The 21,147-nt window shown below is 36.9% G+C and overlaps 1 protein-coding gene across 1 annotated transcript in view; it reads right to left on the minus strand.

Moving 5' to 3' along the window:
• Positions 1-6,042: 6,042 nt before the first annotated feature.
• The window catches only part of otog (otogelin), a 57,660-nt gene continuing 42,555 nt past the window's right edge, over positions 6,043-21,147 (minus strand). Inside the window, exons 34-53 of the mRNA XM_069181869.1 lie at positions 20,873-21,018; positions 20,098-20,187; positions 19,454-19,640; positions 18,843-19,063; positions 18,518-18,656; positions 18,219-18,407; positions 16,835-17,044; positions 16,173-16,277; positions 15,839-15,943; positions 15,259-15,360; positions 14,703-14,801; positions 14,575-14,615; positions 14,415-14,490; positions 13,898-14,076; positions 12,516-12,620; positions 11,965-12,084; positions 11,584-11,629; positions 9,754-9,825; positions 6,970-7,049; positions 6,043-6,326 (exon numbers count right to left, since the gene is read on the minus strand). Of these exons, the coding sequence (XP_069037970.1) occupies positions 6,126-6,326; positions 6,970-7,049; positions 9,754-9,825; positions 11,584-11,629; positions 11,965-12,084; positions 12,516-12,620; positions 13,898-14,076; positions 14,415-14,490; positions 14,575-14,615; positions 14,703-14,801; positions 15,259-15,360; positions 15,839-15,943; positions 16,173-16,277; positions 16,835-17,044; positions 18,219-18,407; positions 18,518-18,656; positions 18,843-19,063; positions 19,454-19,640; positions 20,098-20,187; positions 20,873-21,018 (2,513 nt within the window). The 3' untranslated portion in view covers positions 6,043-6,125. The remainder of the gene's footprint in view (positions 6,327-6,969; positions 7,050-9,753; positions 9,826-11,583; positions 11,630-11,964; positions 12,085-12,515; positions 12,621-13,897; positions 14,077-14,414; positions 14,491-14,574; positions 14,616-14,702; positions 14,802-15,258; positions 15,361-15,838; positions 15,944-16,172; positions 16,278-16,834; positions 17,045-18,218; positions 18,408-18,517; positions 18,657-18,842; positions 19,064-19,453; positions 19,641-20,097; positions 20,188-20,872; positions 21,019-21,147) is intronic.

Raw genomic sequence — 21,147 nt, forward strand, 5'->3', positions numbered from 1 at the left:
TAGATGGTGATGGTGTAGGTGTGGTCCGAGGGGGATGGCTAAATGTGTTCGCCAATCTCACTGCTTGTGGATGGAAGCTATTGAAGAATCTAGTGGTAAGTGTCCATATGCTCTTATATCTCTTGCCTGAGGGCAGTGGGGTGAAGAGCTCATGCCCGGGGTGGTGACTGTCCTCTGTGATGGCCAGAATTCTACCACGGCAGCGGTCCTCATAGAGCTGTTTAATCTCGGTGAGACCGCATCCGATGATCTTCTGGGCCATATTGACCATTCTCTGCAGTGCCTTTCTTTCTCGCGAAGAGGTGTTGCCATACCACACGGTGATCCCGTAGAATGCTTTATATTGGCTGCAGATGTATAGGTTACCATATGTTTTGGTGATCACATTTTTGAAGGCTTCCATCAATGTGAATTGAAGATAGCTAAAAGATTAGCTTAGTTTATACTGTAAACCCCACAGGGTTTATAGTTAACTATTTAATCACTATTTTAAAGACCTGGAAAGATTTATCAACAAATATGTAGGTTTTTGTTGAATTTTTATTCAGTCTTGTTGAAAGGTTATATTGCTGTTTCAGCCTAAGGTTAAAAATATTGGTTGCTCGTGCATTGTGAAATTTAGAATTCATTTTATATATTTTAACAGATCCACAGCATGTGTTCTGTGGTGCGAACGTTCTACTGCCAATATACTGCACCAAGAAAACAGTTTTACGAGGACTACATGATTGTAGGGTTGGTTAACACTTAAAAATGTTATTTTCTTTCTTGAGAACAGTTTAGCCTACATTCAGCAAAGTGTTTTAACAGAAGAACTCAAGTTTGACTTTGATAGGGAGGAAATATTGTAAATGCTGTACCAGTCCTTACAGTCAATTATTTTCTTGTGCACCTACAGGATTTCTGTGGTGGGTTGTGAAGAACAGATACTTTGCCATTCAGGACTGAGTCAATGTATTAACATTAGGATTAGAACTGTACATGCATATTAGGAAGATATTCATATAATTAGCAAGCAAGAATTTTGAAGGTCAGTCTAAAGGCGGTAGGTAAATACAGTACTGTCATTCAGCAAGCTACAGGAGGCTGACAATTAAATATCTTACTGTGCATTGTTAAATGTGAAATGACACCTGTTTAGAAGACCACATCAATGTTAGGACAAGTGTCTGCTGCTTCTCCAGTATTTATGCCAGACATTTGTGTTTTAATGCAAGGCACACCAGATTGAAAAACCACCTGGATGAACATATTACTTCCAGTCCCAGCGGTGAGCATATTGGCCAGGTTTACTGTTTAACAGTGTTCTTTACAATATTTTATGTAAATGGATGACACGTTGGTGCTGACATGGCAGATTTACGAGAGCCCACACAGGCTTTGCTTTGGTTAATGGTTCTTTCATTTTTGTAGATCTCTTTTATTGCTTTGTAAACGTGTTCGTGTATATATTTTTTAAATTGTCAGGTCATATCAAACACGTTACTGACCTGGAGGAGCTAAAGGAAGCTAAAATGTATTACGTCTCAAATACTAATAGGATCAAAAAGGATCATATATATTACATATTTTAACCATGAGTACTGTTTTCAGCCCATTGTGAGTCATCAGCCAAACATACTGTACTTTGATGTTCAAAAAATATGTTGATGGTAGACACATTTATTTGCCTTTTGTTTATTAAGTAATGTAATTGTTTGATACTGCCGGTTAAGAAAGTATATTTGTTTTTTCAGTTCTGGTAACGACACTTATATTTCTCAGTGCACAATAAGAGAAAATATTTGAGTAATTATATTGGGAGCTCTGAAGCTGCTCATACATTACAAATGTTTGCTTGGTGTGTAGAATGAGCCCAGCGCTCCAGATGTCATAGTTTCAGGCTTGGGCTATGTATGTATTTTTCAGCTGTTACTATGATTCACTAGGTATAAGAAGAACAGAAATGCCCTTTTAAACATAAACAAAGTAAGGACATTTCGAAGATCCGTGAGCACAAAGCATGTCCAAAATGATACAACAGCTGTGAGAGAACAGTGAGGGAATCCTGAGTATGATTTTCATACTCTACATACCTGGTAAATCTAGAATGATTGAAAGTCAGAGTAATTTGTTTGAATTTGTTTGGTGTTTTAATGCATTCCACAGTCCATGTGAGACAGAAGTTAGTCTTAGATTTGGATGTTGACCTTGGTTTGCACAATTTTTGCCTTTAAATGTTTTTAATTTTACACTGACTCTCTTTGATTTATGTGCACAGACATGAAGTGGAAAATTGTACAGTGAAGTAAACGAACTTGATATTTTGAAGTGCATAATCACTTGGCTGATGAAAAGATGTGATACAGGTGCCTACTGTGGCTCTTTAAATACAAATCCTAAGAGTGAATAGGATTCCATTTAGGCATGCCACAGGTTCTGCTGTGCAAGATGCGATCAAGCTGTCTAATATTACAGGTCTGAGATCTGATTTACAAGTGCACTACACTTATCAGTTTTATCCCATCCCATTATGACATCTGTCCTGTTAGGGCCTGTGACTAACCTATTTCGAGGGTAGTTGGTGGTCATACTGTATCAAGGAAAGCTGGAAGTTTCATAATGATTAATTAGTGAATAAGGGCTGGCAAACAGCTGCAAGGCTGAGAGAAAAAGGGTCTACCACCAAAAACACTAAAATCAGTTTGAAAAAATCCTCAATTTGTTCCATTCCCAGGAACTATATATTCTATATTTTATAAGTATATATTGCTTATGTATTCAGGAAAATATTTTGAGGAAACTTTTCCACAAAAAATACACACTTTAAAAGCAGGGATAACTTAAATAAGTGACCGACTAAAGCTACACAGTAAACATAACAAAATTCCTAAAATTAGTAGTTGATTTTTTTTTTCTACTGTAGGCTGGTAAAGAATTCTCAATGAAAGTGAATGCAAAGAGAGTGAGAGAATTAAAACATTTCATTTGTTTGCCTATCTAAATGGATTGCAGCCACATATTCTGACCTCACTTACTCCAGCTGTGTGGAAATATGCACTGTACAGTATGTTAGCATAAAGTAGACTGACATTAACTGAAATGTTAATCAAATTTCAGTGGTTTCTTGCTAATTCTTTATGCCCCGCTTCCTCCTTGTACTTTTATAAATGAAATGTACAGTATTTAACTTTTTCAAATGTCATGGATGTCGGAGGGGCATGCCGTGGAATGACAAAGAGAGCAGAAGAGACCCTATGCGTAGTGGCAAAGGGGGCAATACGGAGGTTAGCCCGGGCTCAAGGGGGTCAGACGATGTCGGGTAGAAACCTATGCCCTTAGGCCATGGAAGAACCCTCAATGCTGAGCGAGAAGCAAAGGGAGACCCGGAAATATATAGCCCCACACAAGTATACACCGGAAGGACAAGAAAAGCACAGGGAAACTAGGAACAAGACAGAGAAGGCTGTCGATGTAGATGTAGAGGGCGTGACAGCAAAGAATGAATTACTGAATAATACATTTCTTTAACCTCTGAAACGTCATAAAACCACTCAAATGTCAAAAATGGCAACCTCACCTTTTCATATTAGGCTGATGTTATCTTTAAAGATAAATTATCAAAACAAATAAATATTAAAAAAATACATCTAAAAATGAGGGGCTTGATAAATAGACCACAAGAAGTTTCCAGGAATGAAGAGGAGACATAATTGTTTCATAGAGAAAAGACCTGCCATGATTTTCTAAGGAAGTATTTATTGAAAAGTATATACTGTATACATGAGTATGGTACACAATTACCATAGTTCGTTGTTACTGAATTGTACATCACTGTAAGCTTTATACTGTATCTTACAGAGAAGTTCAAGTAATAAACCATCTTTAAGTTTAACTCTCAAAAGTAAGCGATGTTGCTTGCTTAGGATAAGTAATAATCATTTTTTTATTTATTAAAATTGTATAGTTGATATCCATGCTCTGTGGAGTCAGACAGTGAAGATATGTTTAAAATTTAAGGTTAAGAACATTGTTTAAAATTTAGGGTTATTTTGGAAATCATTTGACACGGAATGTTTTAATTAAATTAAGAAATTGTGAATACATAAACTCTTTTAGGAACAGAAACGTCAGATTAATATTGCTTGCGATTTTTTAAATATATGCACAACTTTTTACACACCATTGAATTAAAAATTCAGTTTCATTTTCCCAAACATTTTAATATTTTAAAATGGGCAGACATTGAAACAAGAAGAAAATAGATATTGTTAAATTTGAACAAATATGTTATATTTTGTGTAGATGTAATGGAATAGCTTAATAAACTGCTCAAAATAAGTAATATTGAATACAATTTGACGTATACTGATGCATTTCTATGATGCATAGTGAAGTGATAAAGCACAAACTCTTCATGGATGTTCTGTATTTAATCTACAGTTCTCCAGAGACCATTTCTGCCTCAATTGGATGTCTTGCATTATCTTAAAGAACAAACAGTACAGGCCTGTTTGAGGGGTTGAATTCAACGTAAAGTTTTTAAAATTAAAATATATATAGTATATTCAATAGAAACAAGAGATGGATATGAATTCACTTATATACAAACAAAAAGCAATATGTCTCCATATTTTTACTAATGAAGTTAATGTATATCCAAGTACTTGTATGAATGAATATCCACAATAATGATACGATTTACTAAACAGCTCTAATCTAAATAAAGCAGTACAAGGTAGGTGTTGCTCACATAATTTAGATGGAGTCTAATGTGCTATTTAGAAAACTAATTAGCTTTAAAAAAAATAAAAATTAGCATGCAAACACAGCACAGTAATATGGATGCTGGCAATACATAATACATAAATATGCCTTAAAGCTGTGAGCATGGACAGTGAGAGACTGATAGAAAAGAACATTTTAGCATCCACAGAAATAATTGTGTTTTTTCTTGATATTCAGAGCACTTTTTATTTTACTTTTATCATTTCTTCTAGCATCACACAACACAAATTTTGAATTTCTGTATTTGACTGTATAATCATACTTGTTAATCACATTAAATGTTAAAAACGTGTCAGAGCTCTGTGACTAGATTATGGTAATTGTCAGTATTTAATGCCCTGCTTTGCTTATGTACATATCATTAATGTAGTGCAAATTAGAGGGCAGCAGAATACACATCTATACAGTATCTATTGATTTCCCCTTATGAAATTCATTTTCCACAGGTTAATAGGAATAATAAGTAAAACATCACAGAAGTCCAAAGATATCTTTTTCAAATGGAATGTCCAGCAGAGTCTTTTAGTAAATCAAACCAACCGGTTCGCTTTACAAACTATTTTATCATTAGAATATTTATATTGAAAATATTTTAAGGAGCTACTTGACATGTCAGCACTGCAGTTTTCTAAAATAGATCTCTGGCATTAAAACACATCTCTTAGAAAATAGCCTTCAGAACTATACCAACTGCTCTGGTCATTTTCCCAGCATTCAGAGTGACTAGATTGCTCAATCTATGATACATTTAAAAATCATATATATATATATCATATATATATATTCTGTTTATGTACAGTTTCAGAAGTCACATGGAGTATTTTTTCTTCTCTTTTTAATGACTGCTTTTCAGTATCTTCATCTTGTTCACATTTCAGCTTCCCACACAATCTATAGATTACTTACAGTATAAATAGCACAAGCCTGTATGCATGCCGTGATCTGTGCTACAGGCTGCTTATTTATACAGTATATGTTGTCATGTTCTTGTTACTGGAAGTGCATTGGAAAGACTACACGATAAAGCATGTGCTCAGATGGCAAACAGATTAGACAAAGTCAAGAAATGGGACGGTCATGATATGTGTTTTTTTATTTGTCTTGAAAATATAGTCAGTTTCAAAATCAGAGATCATGATCCAGTGCTTGTTTATGTTTTATATGCAGAAAACTCTATTTTTGATTATCCATCTCTGGTGGGAAAAGTAAAGTATTTCCTTTTGTAGGACACGTACATGGTTCCCCCCCCCCGACCCCTCCCATCCTCCTTCTCCCTCTTTTTCTATTTGTTTGTCCCTTGAAAGCAGCATGATGTTCAGAGACCAAGTCAGTCTGTGTATCTGGTTGTTGGCTGGCCTTTAGGACCACTGGCAGGAGCAGTCCGTGGGCTCCTGAATGGAGTAGTAGACCCAGGTGGAGTTCCCACTGCAGTACAGCTGCACTGAACGGCGCTGTAGCCCAATCTCTCGGCAGCACTTGCAGAATCTGGCATAGGTGTTGATATTGTAGTTGTATATGCTGGCTGAGGGACATTTCCCATCACAGGACACTATGTTAACCTAGAAAAGGGGAGTGTTGATGCATCACAAAAACTGTAACAGTGTAAAAAGTGGAAAACCCACATGAATTAGAAAAAACATGTCAGGTGATCTAATTTATTCAACGTTTAGTCTGTAACTTTTGTTAATCATATTGTACAATACTAAAATACTATTTCATTAAATACAATGATTATGCACAACTCCCAATAAGATACTGTAAAGATACTGTTTTGCTATGTCGCAATATTGTATAACACCACCAGAAATATGTTTTTTTATTACAGTATACAGAATGATTAGCAGTTATGCATAAAAATAATTAGAAAACATAATTTTATGTTAGATTTTGGTTATTAAAAATACACATAGCTGCTTTAAGAACATCTATTTAAAAGCAAATCAACACATAAAAACAAAACAAAAAAGAGGTCAGTAGTGATTTGAATGACTCAAAGAATGACTTACGGTCAAGAACTGTACATTATGGTGTAATAACTGAAGATCCTGCCTATACAACATTGTCAAAGGTGCTATTTGGGAATATTACGATACATGCCGTAATTAATAGTTACTGGAACAGGTTTATTTATCAACCATTTTAGCCATTTAATTACAAAGCAAAAAAATGATTGCACTTCTATAAATGATTTTATATACTTACAGGCCTGTTGCTTCTACAGTCATTTTTTCTAATTGTCATTCTGACTGTCACCTTTTGGCACGATTTCCCATCTTCTTTACCTGGGGTAGTGAAAGCATAAAAAAATGTCAAAGCCAGCTTTAAAAAACACATCTAAAAATTAAGCATTGCACTACATTTCTCTAAAAATAAAATCCCTTTTGTATGTATCCCCTGTTCAAGGGATTTGCGATCTTGGTCCTAATGCATGTGTTGTTGTTTTTTTGTTTGAGATAATATTTTGCTGAGAAACAGGAAACTTTTAATTCAAATGCTTGATAATCAGTGCAGCTCTGCTTCACACAGATTCAATCACAGTCATTGAAAGGAACTTCTGACTGCAGTTAATTACAGTGATCCCCAGACACTGGAGAATTCCTCTGTGCTGAAATACATAGCCAATTACTAATGAGTACTGCTACATTGGCTGATCTGGACTAATTTTTCCTTTAGAAGAATGTAATGTGGGGATAGATAGAAGTATTAGCACAGTATCGCAGAGTGGTCTCTCAAGCACCAAGATTGACAACTCCTCTATTGAAATTTATACTGAAGTGTTAATGAAAAAGTTCAACAGGTGCCTTCAGTTTAATAATTTGTACAATTATTGGTAATATTATTTATTTTAGCCTCCCAACAAAACTGCCCACAATAATCTTGGGATATTTTTCTCTTTACTGGTTTATTTGGCAAGCTGTTGAATCCACAGAGACAGCATCAGCCAGTCTGTAATGTGTGACCACCTACAGAGTAAGTGGTAGCATGGCAACAATGGCTCATGTTCAAACCAGTCAAGATAAACTGGAAGTTGGAGCAATCCAAGAGAGTTTTTTGTAGCAGTCTCACATTGTTCTCACTGATAATGAGTTAACTCATCGTAGAGGTGATTTGATTTCTTTGAAATGGGATATTGCCTGGTTTGAGCATACGTTTAATGTAGTAGTACAGTAGCCAGTGGCTGTACCCTGCACAACAGCAAGTGTCTTTCTGGTTACTGGACACTGATGTACATGTTACATTGCTCTTTTGACAGAACATTGGTATTAGTTTTCCTTTCAAAATGGTACCTTTGGATGAGTGTTTAGACATCTTGAAACATTTTTCATTACTGAAGAATACTGATGCTACCAAGATTTCTGTCTGAGAATATATTTCTCCTCATTGCATCCTGCCACTTACAGTATGTACCTTGGGAACAGTGCTGGACTCTCAGGACATTATGTTTTCACTATAATAATGTGACACACAACCCGTGAGGTTAAAATCTTCATGTGTGCCGGAAATTATTTCACAACCAGTAATTTATTAATCATTCATACAACCAGCATCTCTGTATTTGGATTCTACAATATTAACTTCTGGATTAAATAATATTGGCATTGTTTGATAATTAAATGTTTAATCTTTGCCTAGTCACTTGTACAGTCATGCAAGAATACAGCATTGGCAACAAAGCTCCAGCTGGTGTTTTTATAACCCTTTGAGCCACCAGTGACCACTCCCTGAATGTCTCCAGAGTTGTATGTGTAGCCCAATAAAACAACTCATTTCACTAAGCAACAAAACATTCCTGTTTCATTACAGTAAGCATGCTGTGAGCTCTGAATGCCACACTTGAATGCCAAATTCCATTTGAGAAAAGAAAGGCAATTATTTAAAATATCCCTAAATTATCTGCAGGAATTTCAGGGAAGAAATTGACTTTAAACATTTTATTTTAAATGCTTAATATATTTTAAGTTATTATTTTAAACAAACTTCAAATTTCATTAAAAATAAACACAAAAGAGGTAAAAAAAAGAATTTGAAAAAGTTACAAAACTGATTTATTATTTTACTTTTTAAATAATTATTTTAATAATGAAGAACTGAATGTTAAAGGTGAAGGAGGTGCAGGAATACTTGGGAGGCATCAAATGCCTCAAATACATCATATAGCAGAAAGAATACTGACCTCATAAATGCTTGAAATTTAGCCTGTATCTTGTAACTCTTTACTTAATCTCTTAATCTCTGATTTTTAGTTGAACTAAATACTGTGTAATGTCCTGCTTAGAAATGTTTATGTTTCTACATTTGTCCTTATATTTAAAATAGTTGGAAGGTAAATAACAAAAGAAGAAAAAGATCATTTTCAAAGCAACACTCAATTCATAAACACAAGAAGGGAAATATTCTAATATTGTTTTAGAAAATGTTTGGGTAATCTGGCATGAAGATGTCCTGTTATTTATAACATGGAACTAAGATCTCATCAATAAATGTGTTCCTTACAATATATTCTTTCACTTAATTAAAACCTGATTTTGGTGTATTAGAGACATGCTTTAAGGATTGAATTATTTGAATTTTTCAGTTATTAAGGAACTTGTGCCATATCACCCAAAGACTTTCCAGAGGTAACCCACTAACTTTAACACAAGACTACAAGATTAGTTTCTAATGAACTTGAAGACACACAAACACTAGTTAAACATGTGACATAAACATGCAGCAAAAACTAGGTGCTTACTAACTGGCCACTACCAACAGTACATTGTTGGCAAACAACAATGCACTGCCCTGACAGTGCAAAGTGGGGAAACATTCAGCTGTGTCATGTATGTTACCAGCACAGATTTAAAGAAGAAAAATAATTTACCAAAAAGCCAAAACATCATTTAAGCTGTTTGAGTCCTGAATTATCTTTTCGGGAGTACATTGTTGGAAATCAACAATGATGCTGGCTAGCCTTACGGTCACTGGTTTGTTCCAGTAAACTGGTACCTTTGTCACAGTTAGTGCTAACTGTAGGAGGCACTGGCCTAACAGGGAATGGAAACAGGGAAAATCCAGTACCTGGTGAGATTGTTACATATTGGTCAGGTTGCAGCTTTACACAATAATTCAGTGTAACATTAAGTAAAGGCACTTTTATGCTACTCAACAGTAACAAAAACAGAAAGAAATCAGTTTCTTTTTTATTTCTTGGAGCTGATGCATAGATTACAAGGAGCTAGAAATTCATAAAGCAACACTCGATGAAGACGGAATGTTTACTTACAAGGAAGAGAAAACACAATTGGTCTTTGAAGGTGTTAATGACCACACACAGAAGAGTGGGCTGCTGGATCTTGAAACTGGACTGTAATTGTTTTTAGCTTGTTATGTTTGTTATCGAAAAAGGGCTCTCCAAACCCCACTCCTGAAGAGCCCTAGTCCAGCAGGTTTCAAATGTAGTCATCAAATCATAAATTTTAAAAGACTTTGGGACAGTTTAAGTTTTACCTCTTTAGCAGGTTAAAATAAGCAGATGTACAGATCACTTGAAAAAACAACATACAGTATACTGCACATGGATAAGAGTCAAGGAAACCTCATGAATAATTGTTTTATTAGATTCAGGCTCTGCAGCAAGTGTTGGAGATTGTGATTATCTATGCTCAGCTCTTTTATTATGAGAGTGAGAGATTTAATTTAATAATAAAACTAAACTACCTGAAACTTAACAATGTTTCACTTGCAATATTAATTCATATAAGTTCTTTCCTTATTTGGACTTCATATATTTGGAGGAATGGCATATATTTTGCTATTATTATTGGCTATATGTTATTGATTTAATTTCTATAAATTACGGTGTCTGAATGCTGTTTGTGGAGTTCTACTTGGCATGATTATTAATTTACAGTAGTATATGACACGTTTAAAGTTTTATTAATTTGTGAAAGGTTTGGCAAATCATTTTATATGGTGTTTTGCTATTTTAACACACTGATTTGAAGCCTCTTTCATTTCACTGCACAGTACTTAAGAACCTGTGAGAGAGTCTTGAATTGAGCCAAGAGTGCTTCTTTTAATACCATGATGTTTTAAATGTTTGCTTGCCATTGTTTGATACAGTATAAACCTTTGCAGAAACATTCATGACATGAATACCTGTGATTTGGCCAGGCCTTATATTTCTGAAAAATAGCTATTTCTAACAAACCTTTTATTCTACTCCATCCATAAATGTTGATCCTTTTGTCAAGTTATAATTACCAGTAGTGTAATCGGAGAATTGCTTGGAATTTATGTAGTTCTGGAGTTAATTGCCTTTCTTTCTTTAATTATTGCATCACATACATAAAAGCATGTTTAGAATGCCCAAATGCTTAAATGTTAAACGTATATTAAGAGAAAAATTTGATCATGTTTAAAAGTTATAAAAGAGATGGAGCATTTAAAAGGTGCATAATGGCATTTATAAAGAATGAAACTGAAAATCAAAGAAAGTATTAATTTAAAGAAAGTAGTAAACATTTTGGGAAAAAGACTGACTTACAAAAACAACTTTTTGTTAAATAAAAGAGCAGGAAACCTTCAAGTTCATCTCAGATGTCTCTTGAAAATGAGGCTTTAATATCTTTTACCCCATAATGCAGATGCCTTGTGTTTTCCAATTACTATTACAGGGACTGTACCATAAAATAAACATTGCTCAAACATTCTTGGAAACAGGTTAAAACACTTTGTCGCACAATTCAGTGTACAGGAAGCAGGAAGGCTACAAGTCTGCACTACGACATGATCTCTACTATGTTTAGCAGGAAGGTGTTTTTCTTGTGTACTCACAGCTCTTACAGCAGCCATCCATGTAACTTACAACTGTTCCACCAATCTAGGATGAGATGGCAGTAAGTGTCATTTCATAGGTTAATACAAAGCATGTCACCATACCAATACAAACTAAACAACATAAAAATAAAAACAGAGGGAAATAATATTCTGTACGATCCTAAGATTGAAATATTCAGATAATAAAAAGAAGCATTCTTTTTTGCATGCTATTACAGCAGATAACACATCACTTATGTATGTAGGTATAATTTGCCTTTATGCCGCCATTGTAGTTTTAGATGTAAAATGTTGCTTTTAGAATACTGATGATTCATTTCAAAGTGAGTGTCTCGAGCTTCTTCCCAGCAGGCTTGTTTGGGATAGCTTTACACTGACCTTCATACACTCTGTCTCGTTAAAAGGAGGACAGCTGATGGAATAAGTGATGAGGGTAGGTCCTGATAATGTGTCTGAGCAGTCATACTTCATGCAATTGGACACCCATGTCTTCCCAGGCTGAAAGAAATAAGGAAGGTGGTTTACTGATAATATCACTAGATCTGTTGATCACAAACAAACTCTAAAGGACACATAGTTCATATTACTAGATGCTGAATACAATTTTATACAATGCATGACTTAATGCTTCCCTTAGGAATAACTGCAACACTTTTTGCCTTTTTTGTGCTGCTCAGCAGTGCAGTATGGTGTTGTAAGCAGTAGCATCATGTTAAAGCCACGTTGAAGCCACGACTAGTAAAGTAGTTAAGTAAAATTAATCAGTCACTGGCTGTTGACTCACCTTTGAAAATGCGTCATTTTTAAATAAAATATTAAAGACATGTTAGGATACTTATATTAAATGGAAAGTCCGTTATGTTTTGGGTTGTTCCAACTTTTTGGTATAGGTTTCATTGAAATAAAAAAAAAATGTTCCTCTTCCTTACCTTGTACAGTGCAACAGAGCCATTATCCATGTGATAAATACAGGAGATATTCTTACAAACCCCACAGCATGTCGTTAAGTCTTTAGGTGGCAAGTAAACTTGATTCTGTATAAAAAAGACAATCAGACAAAAACATTGTTGTCTCATAGTATTATTGGGACACAGACTGAACATGGAGATATGGTTAAAGCTCTGCACCTTAACCAGTGGTCTGTGTGTGCAGCCATCATGTGTACAGTTGGGCAGCTGTGGACTGATTAAAAAAAAGAGTTTTGCCATGTACTTTTTTTCTTTTTGAATGGGGATTTTCCAAGAACTCCTGTAACTCCTAAACACAGGGGTGTATTCTTAACTAATTCACTGGTTAGAATATGCAGGTTTCTATTCTAGGTTTAATGGTTGATCCAGCCAGTTATAAATGAATGCACTTGTAGGTGTGATATAGCTGTGTCTTATCCAGAAAAGATCTTCAACTCTAGGTCTTCTTAGCACTGCACAGATCGGGGTATGTTCTGATTTAACTGCTAAGGACTGTGTATGTGTATATATGGGCTATATAAGTGGCTTGTGGGCTGATGCCAAAGTCAGGCACTTTGTGAACTGCCTTGTCTGCCTTCAGTGTTTGACCAAATTTTCCATAAAGAAAGGTATATGGTGAGACAGGACTTAGCTATGGATGTAATTGATTAATAAATTTCTCTTTGGTGTCAGGATCCTTCTGTCAACATCTTCAACCACAACAGGATAAAAAATGACCCGACAATGCTAAATCCATGTTCAGTACTGCAAACTTAGTTGTGAAAAACTGACTAGAAGTGAATGGTTCTCTTTTAAAACTGCTTCTGGACCAATGTGATGCAGTTGAACACGCAGTGTGTTTCTTTGGGATGTGTCCAATATGCTTTGAACACTTCTGAAACTACCCGAAGAAAACCACAGGATTATACTTTGAATTCTATCCACAGTAGCTTCTCAAAGTGTCTGGGCATTTCAACAAGAGCTTGAGCTTGGCATCTACCCAGAACATATATACTGTATGTAATATATATGAATATACCAGAGTATTGCCTTCCATATCTTGTATTAGAGGCTTTATTGCACCCCCAGACAATGAAAAACACTTTAATATTTTTATTATTGGTATACTCGTTATACTATAGTATAATCTATAATTATACTATAGTATAATCTATAATTATACTATAGTATAACCTATAACTATACTATAGCATCGTACAGTATAACAGTATAGTACACTTTAATGTTATCAAAGCAGAAAAGAATAAAAAAATACCTAAAAAGCACACTGATGAAAGCTCTTCTGACTGGAATCTACTGCAGTATTGTATTGTTTGAGTAATTTTTGTGTGATTGGGTCTTACTGGTTGACACTGGGCTGAGCAGTTGGTGCTGCTGGCTCTGATCCTATAGTACTGTGTCAGGGGATCCAGGCTGTAGGTGCACTGTGTGGTGTAGCAGATGCCTTCGCTCGTGTGCTCCACCAGAGTCTGCCCAGGCCTCATGACTCCCCGCTCCCCGTCCACACACACGGACTCCCTCTCTGGACACATACACAGTACAAAAACAGGTAAGGAAACACAAGCCGGGGACAGCACAGCGGCCACACAGAGTCACACATAAACAGCCAAGTGGAAGGATAGCCTGCCGTGCCATTGTGAAGGACGATGTAAAGGAAAAACCAGTAATACCCTCAGTTTTCTTGTCTTTAGTATTTGTTTATGTTTAAATCACGAAAACAGTTACTTCAGTTGAGGAAATCATTCGGGGTAAATTAATTAAACAGTGCATTATAATGAGAATGATCAATGAAATTATATTGGAAAACTAAACTGAAAAAATCATCTTTATGTGCCCAGGGATTCCAGCTTGTGTACTTACCACACTTATATTCAGTGCACCCACACTGGTTCTCAGGATCTGCGAGAAACTGGGTGTCAATTTGCATTGTTTCTCCCTTTTGAAATAAACACAGAAAATTAAGACGACAGTTGAGAAAGAATGAACTGGAAATACTTTGATTACTTTGAAATATACGTACCAGGGCACATTTCGGTTTAGGGATTGTGTCGCATGCACATTCTGGAAGATACAGAGAGACGATCAGTGATGAGTTTAGTTTTCACACACACACACACTAAAAATAAAAACAGTTCATAGCAGCTTTACCACATGTGTTCAGTGGGCAGCACCTCTCTGGAGTCCAAACAGTAACCACTGACATCCCCAATGGGCATGTGAATGGTGGGCATCGATAGGGCTCACACACTGAAAATAAAAAAAAACACACTCCTCTTGTTGGCGGGTTCATATACTCTTTTTTTCAGTCATAAATGAAAAAGACAAGAAAGAATTAAAACAGGAGAAAGCCTTTTGACAGATCTGGCTTTCTTTCTTGACTGCCAGTAGCTAATCTATCTGAGGATATAACAAGGATCTTGGGGTTTTGACTTCAGCAACATGGCTGGTCCCAAACTCCCAGAACCCTCCTGTTCTCATCCTTCAATGCACTTCCACCTTGTTTCCACTTTTTCAAACATTCTGCCTTCCATTATGGTATTTACTGTTGGTGCACACGTTTAGGACATGATGGACATGATTGATTCAATGGAGTTTAACAAAAGAGGTGGTGGGGGTACATGTTGCGTTCTCAGCAATTCCAGAATGAAGAGGCCCTCCTGATACTCTTCTTCTAGCCCTGGTTGTGAAGCAGAGGTTCACTCACTGCACTGGTACTCAGGGCAGCATCTGTCCGTGCTGTTGGCATCCACAGTGAACACCTCTCCCTGCTGGCAGGCCGGGATGGTGTCTGTGCAGGTGCCACACACTGTTCAAAAGCACAAACACACAAACCCCTTCACTTCAAACTGTGCTACCATTTTATAAATCACAGAGTGAGCTTGAAACAAGACAACACCAGAATGGTTACTCTGAGGAAGCCACCAAGATTATTATTTACAAATATCCACTGCTTTATATTTTGTGTATTGTTTTCTCTGATTTCAGGCAGTAACTTATATTCTACTGAAGACACTCTACCTGCTGTTTGCCAGTCCATTATCCTTTATCATGCTCACCAATGTTTTAATATACTGTAGTACTGCTGATCTATTTTTGCTAATATATGACAAGAGTGTATTAGAGCTTAATTAAAATTGTTTTTAATTTTAAAAGGCTTTTAGGCTAGCATTTGCTATTTCCATCCTGTTGTTAATCAAGCATTAAAGTTTATGGAACAGACCAAGTGTATCAGCTGGACAGAAATAACAACTGACTAAAAGGGGGTGACTGTAACTGTGACTCACTGCAAATGTAAGCCATACAGCAGCTACCGTCTGCACGCGTGGCGATCAGGGTCTGGTCCTCTCTGCACGTTGGAATGTCAGATTCACACCGATCAGGGTCACATTCTGACTCAGAAACAGAGCAGAAAGTAGTAAACAACAACAACAGTGGCAACTAGAGAGAGATTGAAGACCAGATCATTCAACCTCTTCATTTAAAAACTCCATCAAATGTAATTGCAGTATTTCTGGGTACACATTTTCTAGGAAAGGGCACTTCCATTATCTTTAGAGGGCAGTTAAATCCCCATAAAGCAGAACTGCAATCTTTAAGTCATATTACAATGCATCTTACCACATGTATATTCTGGACAACAGGAGTCCTCCCTGTAGTAGGACACTAGTCTTTCACCATATTTACATCCAGGAGTGTCATGGCTACACAGGGTGTGATTGCAAACTAAAAAGAGAAAAATGTTTCAGACATTTTTATGTACTTTATATACAATATATCCTTACGGTTGGTCCCTAGAATTCAGATATGAAACTCATTTTCAAGTGTTAGATATGTGTTTCTCCTCTGGATTTTCAGTAGGAAATGTTGTACAAAGGATGTGAAAGTGTGTTTTGTACTGAATTGAGTGAACAGATGAAGGCAGTTTCCCCAGTCACAGTAAAATCAAGTAAAATCATTTGTGCTTACATTATCTTATTAAGCATTAGCGTTGTTTTTACCCACAAATCCTCTAAAACATGCATTGGCTCACATTTTTAAGAACGGCAACACTACTGAAGCAAGGAAGCATTCATTTAATGCTAACACTGTGAATAAAAAGAACCATGGTTTTTCTGAACGTTCTGGAAACACTGCAACAAAGTCACTTTCACCACGTGCACAGACTTCAACTAGAGGACTGCCTAAGAGCAAGGACACTTACAGACTCATCCCGTATATCCTGTCCAGGGAGTTTTCTGTCCCCCTCTATCCCAGTGATTTTGGGCATGTACTGTACCTACCACAGGCTTTCTGGGGACAGCAGCTTTTGTCATCCGCCAGGCTGACAATGACCTCCCCTGTCTTCTTGCAGACGGGCCCTGGGATGTCAGTGCAGTCGTACTCCACTGGGATGATGGAGTCGTTATCACACTTGTACATGCAGCAGCCATCCTTTGAGGCCCTCCACACCTCTCCCGAGGCCCGGGGCGTGCCGAAACTGTCCGTGCAGGCTGGGACCAGGCACGTGCATGGAGGAGGGAACAACACCTTTACTCTCGTTACAATTGTTACATCCGGCGCCGGAGTTCCCCTGAGGTACCGCTGGCACGGTGCCTAGAGCCTACGAAATCTTTAGGGCCTACGAAGGAGGGTCACACAGACTGAATCAACATGCTTCTGGTCGACTTTAGTTGCTCCAAATCAATAATCATACGCTGTCTAGCAGCTGTTCTAGAAACTGGAAGTACCGAAGTGAGGGCCACTCGACTCGCTTCATCAATTACGTCATTTGGCATTGGAATAGTTTAAAGTGCATCATGTCAATTGACGTAATTCAATTGGCGTTTACCCCTCTATTTGCACAATTCGGAGTCAAAGTGCCTAGGGCCTACGCACACCAAAATCCGGCCCCGGTTACGTCTCACTGCTATGGTAGAGTTTGCGGGTTTATTTGCTTTGTTTGTGATGGTGATGATAATGCATATTAAAATAGCATTATCTTTGGCAAAAATTAGATTAAAATGATGTCTGGTTTCGTTTGTTATCAGAACATCAAAAATTGTGGGACTGAATACTAAAGTATTGCATTAAGATTAATGATACCCAGTATCAGCAGAGGAGAAGTACGGTATTTGTTAAATAATCATCTAGGATGTCACCTGGTAGATGTACTTTCAGATCAAAAGCATTCTGCCTTTTGAGGGAGACAGGTATGGAGTACAGTATAGTGTCCATATGAGGTGACAGTTTATTGGCTACTTCAGTGTTGTGTTGGGAAGTGGACCAGCCTATTCAGTGCTTGGTTACCTATAAATCCATAGGCAGTGCTGTCAATCCATTTTTCTTAAGTTGTAAAATTCTTTGTTCTTACAGGCAATTATATAAATGTATATAGAAGAGAGTCTAACATAATTGTCCTTTTTACTACATACAGGTCATTCCTAAGGTCAGCCAATGTAACACAAGATTTTTCTATAATTGACTGAACTGGAGCTCGCCAACACTAACCCATTTCCAGTCTAACTGACTACCTGCTATTGTCGGCCCAATGCTTACAGGTTACCTGGGTACTATAACGATATGACAAAAGGCTATGCCAATGAGGCCCAAAACTGTTGTGTTGTGTGTTGTGTTTGGGCAGGATTTGGACCAGTTAGTAAGCACACTGGGGTCCTGAGCTCTTACCACACTTCTCACTGGGAATGCAGAGGGCGGAGTAAGGCCGGTGGAGGACGGTCTCGTCTGGACACACACAGCCCTCCGTGAGTCCCGAGCATTCCTCTGGGTCAGAGTCAGACTCATGGCTTGGACACGTCTGTGCAGTACAGGCAGGCAAGCAGGCCTGGTATCGCAGCTCCGGGGGGCACATGAAAGCTAGATGTTCAAAAACACAATGATTGTAGTCATTTAAAAACCGTAATCCATATCTTGGATCTTGCTAGCCTTGTTCTTTTGCCTTGCTGTCGATAAAGTGGATGACTCACAGCAGTAGTCTGGGCTCCTCCATTCTATGCAGATATTGTACTTGTGGCAGGCAGCCACGTAAGCTGCCAGAGCTATGCATGGGCTCTTCACGTACTCGGCATCACGCACCCACACTTCGCAAAATACTGAAGGAGGAACCTGAAACAAAGCAGAAGGGGATTACCCACAGACGCACGAAACGTTACTGAGCAGCTGCTGTCCTTCTGATGGTCTTATAAGTCATATTAGTCTGCATTTGCGATGGTATACTGTACATTGAAGAGCATGGAGACTCGAATGTACTGTATGGCGGATCGGAGCGGATGCCTCACGGGTTAAACGTACGAAGGAGTGGCAGACGCTGAAGGTGTGGTTGCTGAGCATGGCCAGGCAGGCAGAGCAGTCGCTGGTGGAGCAGTTGACTTCCCGCCGCCGGTTCTGACCCATGAAGCTGGTCGTGTTCGGCACCTGCCAGCTGTCGATGAACAAAGTCGGGTCCTCGCTCTCAGCCACAGCGGTGCCATTGGACATTGTTAGGTCGTTTGTAGGGTCGCCATCACAACAGCCTGTGGAAACATTGAAAACAAGATTTCATAGAACAGATTGTGTGAGGAGAAAAGAATGATTTTAATGGCTCTCATCGGTGGCAGACAATTAGCCTTTTGAGATAATATAGAAAGTTTAAGGATTCTTATTGAAAAAAATAATAAAATTAAAGTAAAGCTTAGATGAATACATTCTAATTGTCTGATGCAATCTAACTTGTAAGGCATTGTTATCAATGATTATTATCTGCCACTTAAAAGGATTATTTAAAGAGATTAAGCAGAACTAGGACAGAAAAAAAAGAAGAATGCTGATCAGAATGAAAAGAACAGCATAATACTGTATTTTAACAGTTTTGTCATCCAACTCAAAGAGCGGTTCAGTGAGAGTGTTAACATTCTGATACACACCACACAATCCCATGGTGCTCAGTTTGTTACTGGAGGTTTCAGTCTCGATGATCATCATTCCAGTGCTGTGGAACCACTGTATTTTTAGTCCTGTGGGTGTCCTAATTAAGTACATGTTTCCAGTGTCTAGAACTTCAAATCCATGCTTTTTAAATCGAGGTCTTGCATATCTTGAGTTGACATACAGCTGGAGGATAACACATACATTAAAATGACAATGGAATAGCACTTCTAAGAATTTAAGAAAGATTACAAATGCATGGAAGCCATTTAACTCTTTTAAAATACAGTACGTATAGTATTTGAAAAACAGCAATGCAATTTCATCCACTTGGTATTATTATTATAAGGTATTTTTTTAGCCTTTTAATTACTTTTATTTTTACTAAAGTGTTATTAATTGGGTTCTGTCTTAATGATTGATTGTTATTCATTTAATATATTTAGCCAGCAATTACTGTAGCAATATGGCTTAAACTAATTCCTGAATTACACAACTGGTATTAACAGAAACATAATAATAATAATAATAATAATAATAATAATAATAATAATAATAATAATTTATATTACATCCATATTTTACCACTAATGTTCTGTATTCTGTATTTAACAGCATTAACACATATACTGTACATACTTACCCTTCTCTGTAGTCGGTTAATCAGAACTTGGTGAGATTTATGTGTTATGTTTAGAGCTACCAAACATAAATTGGTGAAATTCCAAAGTACCTTTGATTAAAAAACAAGAAAACAAGTAAATAGTTTTATTGCTGAGATGTATGCTGTTGTTTAATGTTTTCCTGAAATAAACAAAAAAGGACCTATTCATTTATTGTAAGTACAAAATTCTACCTAACATCGATATGTTGAAAAACAACATTATTAACCTGTCATGAACACTGTCATGAGAGACATGGTCTTAGTCAGCAATGTCCAATCCTGGTCACAAAGAACTAGAATATTTGCAGCTTTAAATTATCAAGATAGTTTTGAAAATCAGTTCTTCAACACAATTCTCAATCTGTTGATGAATTATTATGACATAGAAAACCTGCCAGTTGTTACCCATGATAGGGATAAAGGTTAAGAATCATTCTTCAAAAACTTACCGTTCAGACTTAGTACCTTCAGTGCTTCAGTGCCTTCTGGTTTTTAGATAAATGTTTAATTCATCTTTAACTAATTATTTTTCACTTATAAGAACATATATTTTTTTAACATATTTCTATAAGGTAAAACAACCAATTCATTCCAGGTACCTTACCCAATCCATCACACCATTAAACCAGTAAAAATAATCAACTGAGAGCTCATGTGGAATGAAAATATGGTAGCCCTGCACTAGTGGAGTACTAGACCCCTGTATTCAGGAAGGAAAAATAATTGTGATTGGAAATGGAAGATGAAGACTCACCGTGTCTGAGCTTTGACACTCCTGAACTTGAATGCTCACAGTTTCATTGGGAAGTTGCGTCACAATGTAGGAGGCTGCTTTATAGATTGCCACACTGTTGCCGTCAAAGGTAATAACATTTAGGTCAGGAAAGACAGAACATCGACCTAGGAAAAAAACAGTTGAGAGTGAAGGCAGTCTGTTCAAAAATAACATCCTTGGTTAGCTGTCTTTGTTTTACAGGATGAATATTAATTGAATTGTACTGACACGTGTTTGTGTTTTTGAAGGCTGAC

This window comes from Lepisosteus oculatus, chromosome 21, assembly GCF_040954835.1.
Source record: "Lepisosteus oculatus isolate fLepOcu1 chromosome 21, fLepOcu1.hap2, whole genome shotgun sequence".
Lineage (NCBI taxonomy): Eukaryota > Metazoa > Chordata > Actinopteri > Semionotiformes > Lepisosteidae > Lepisosteus > Lepisosteus oculatus.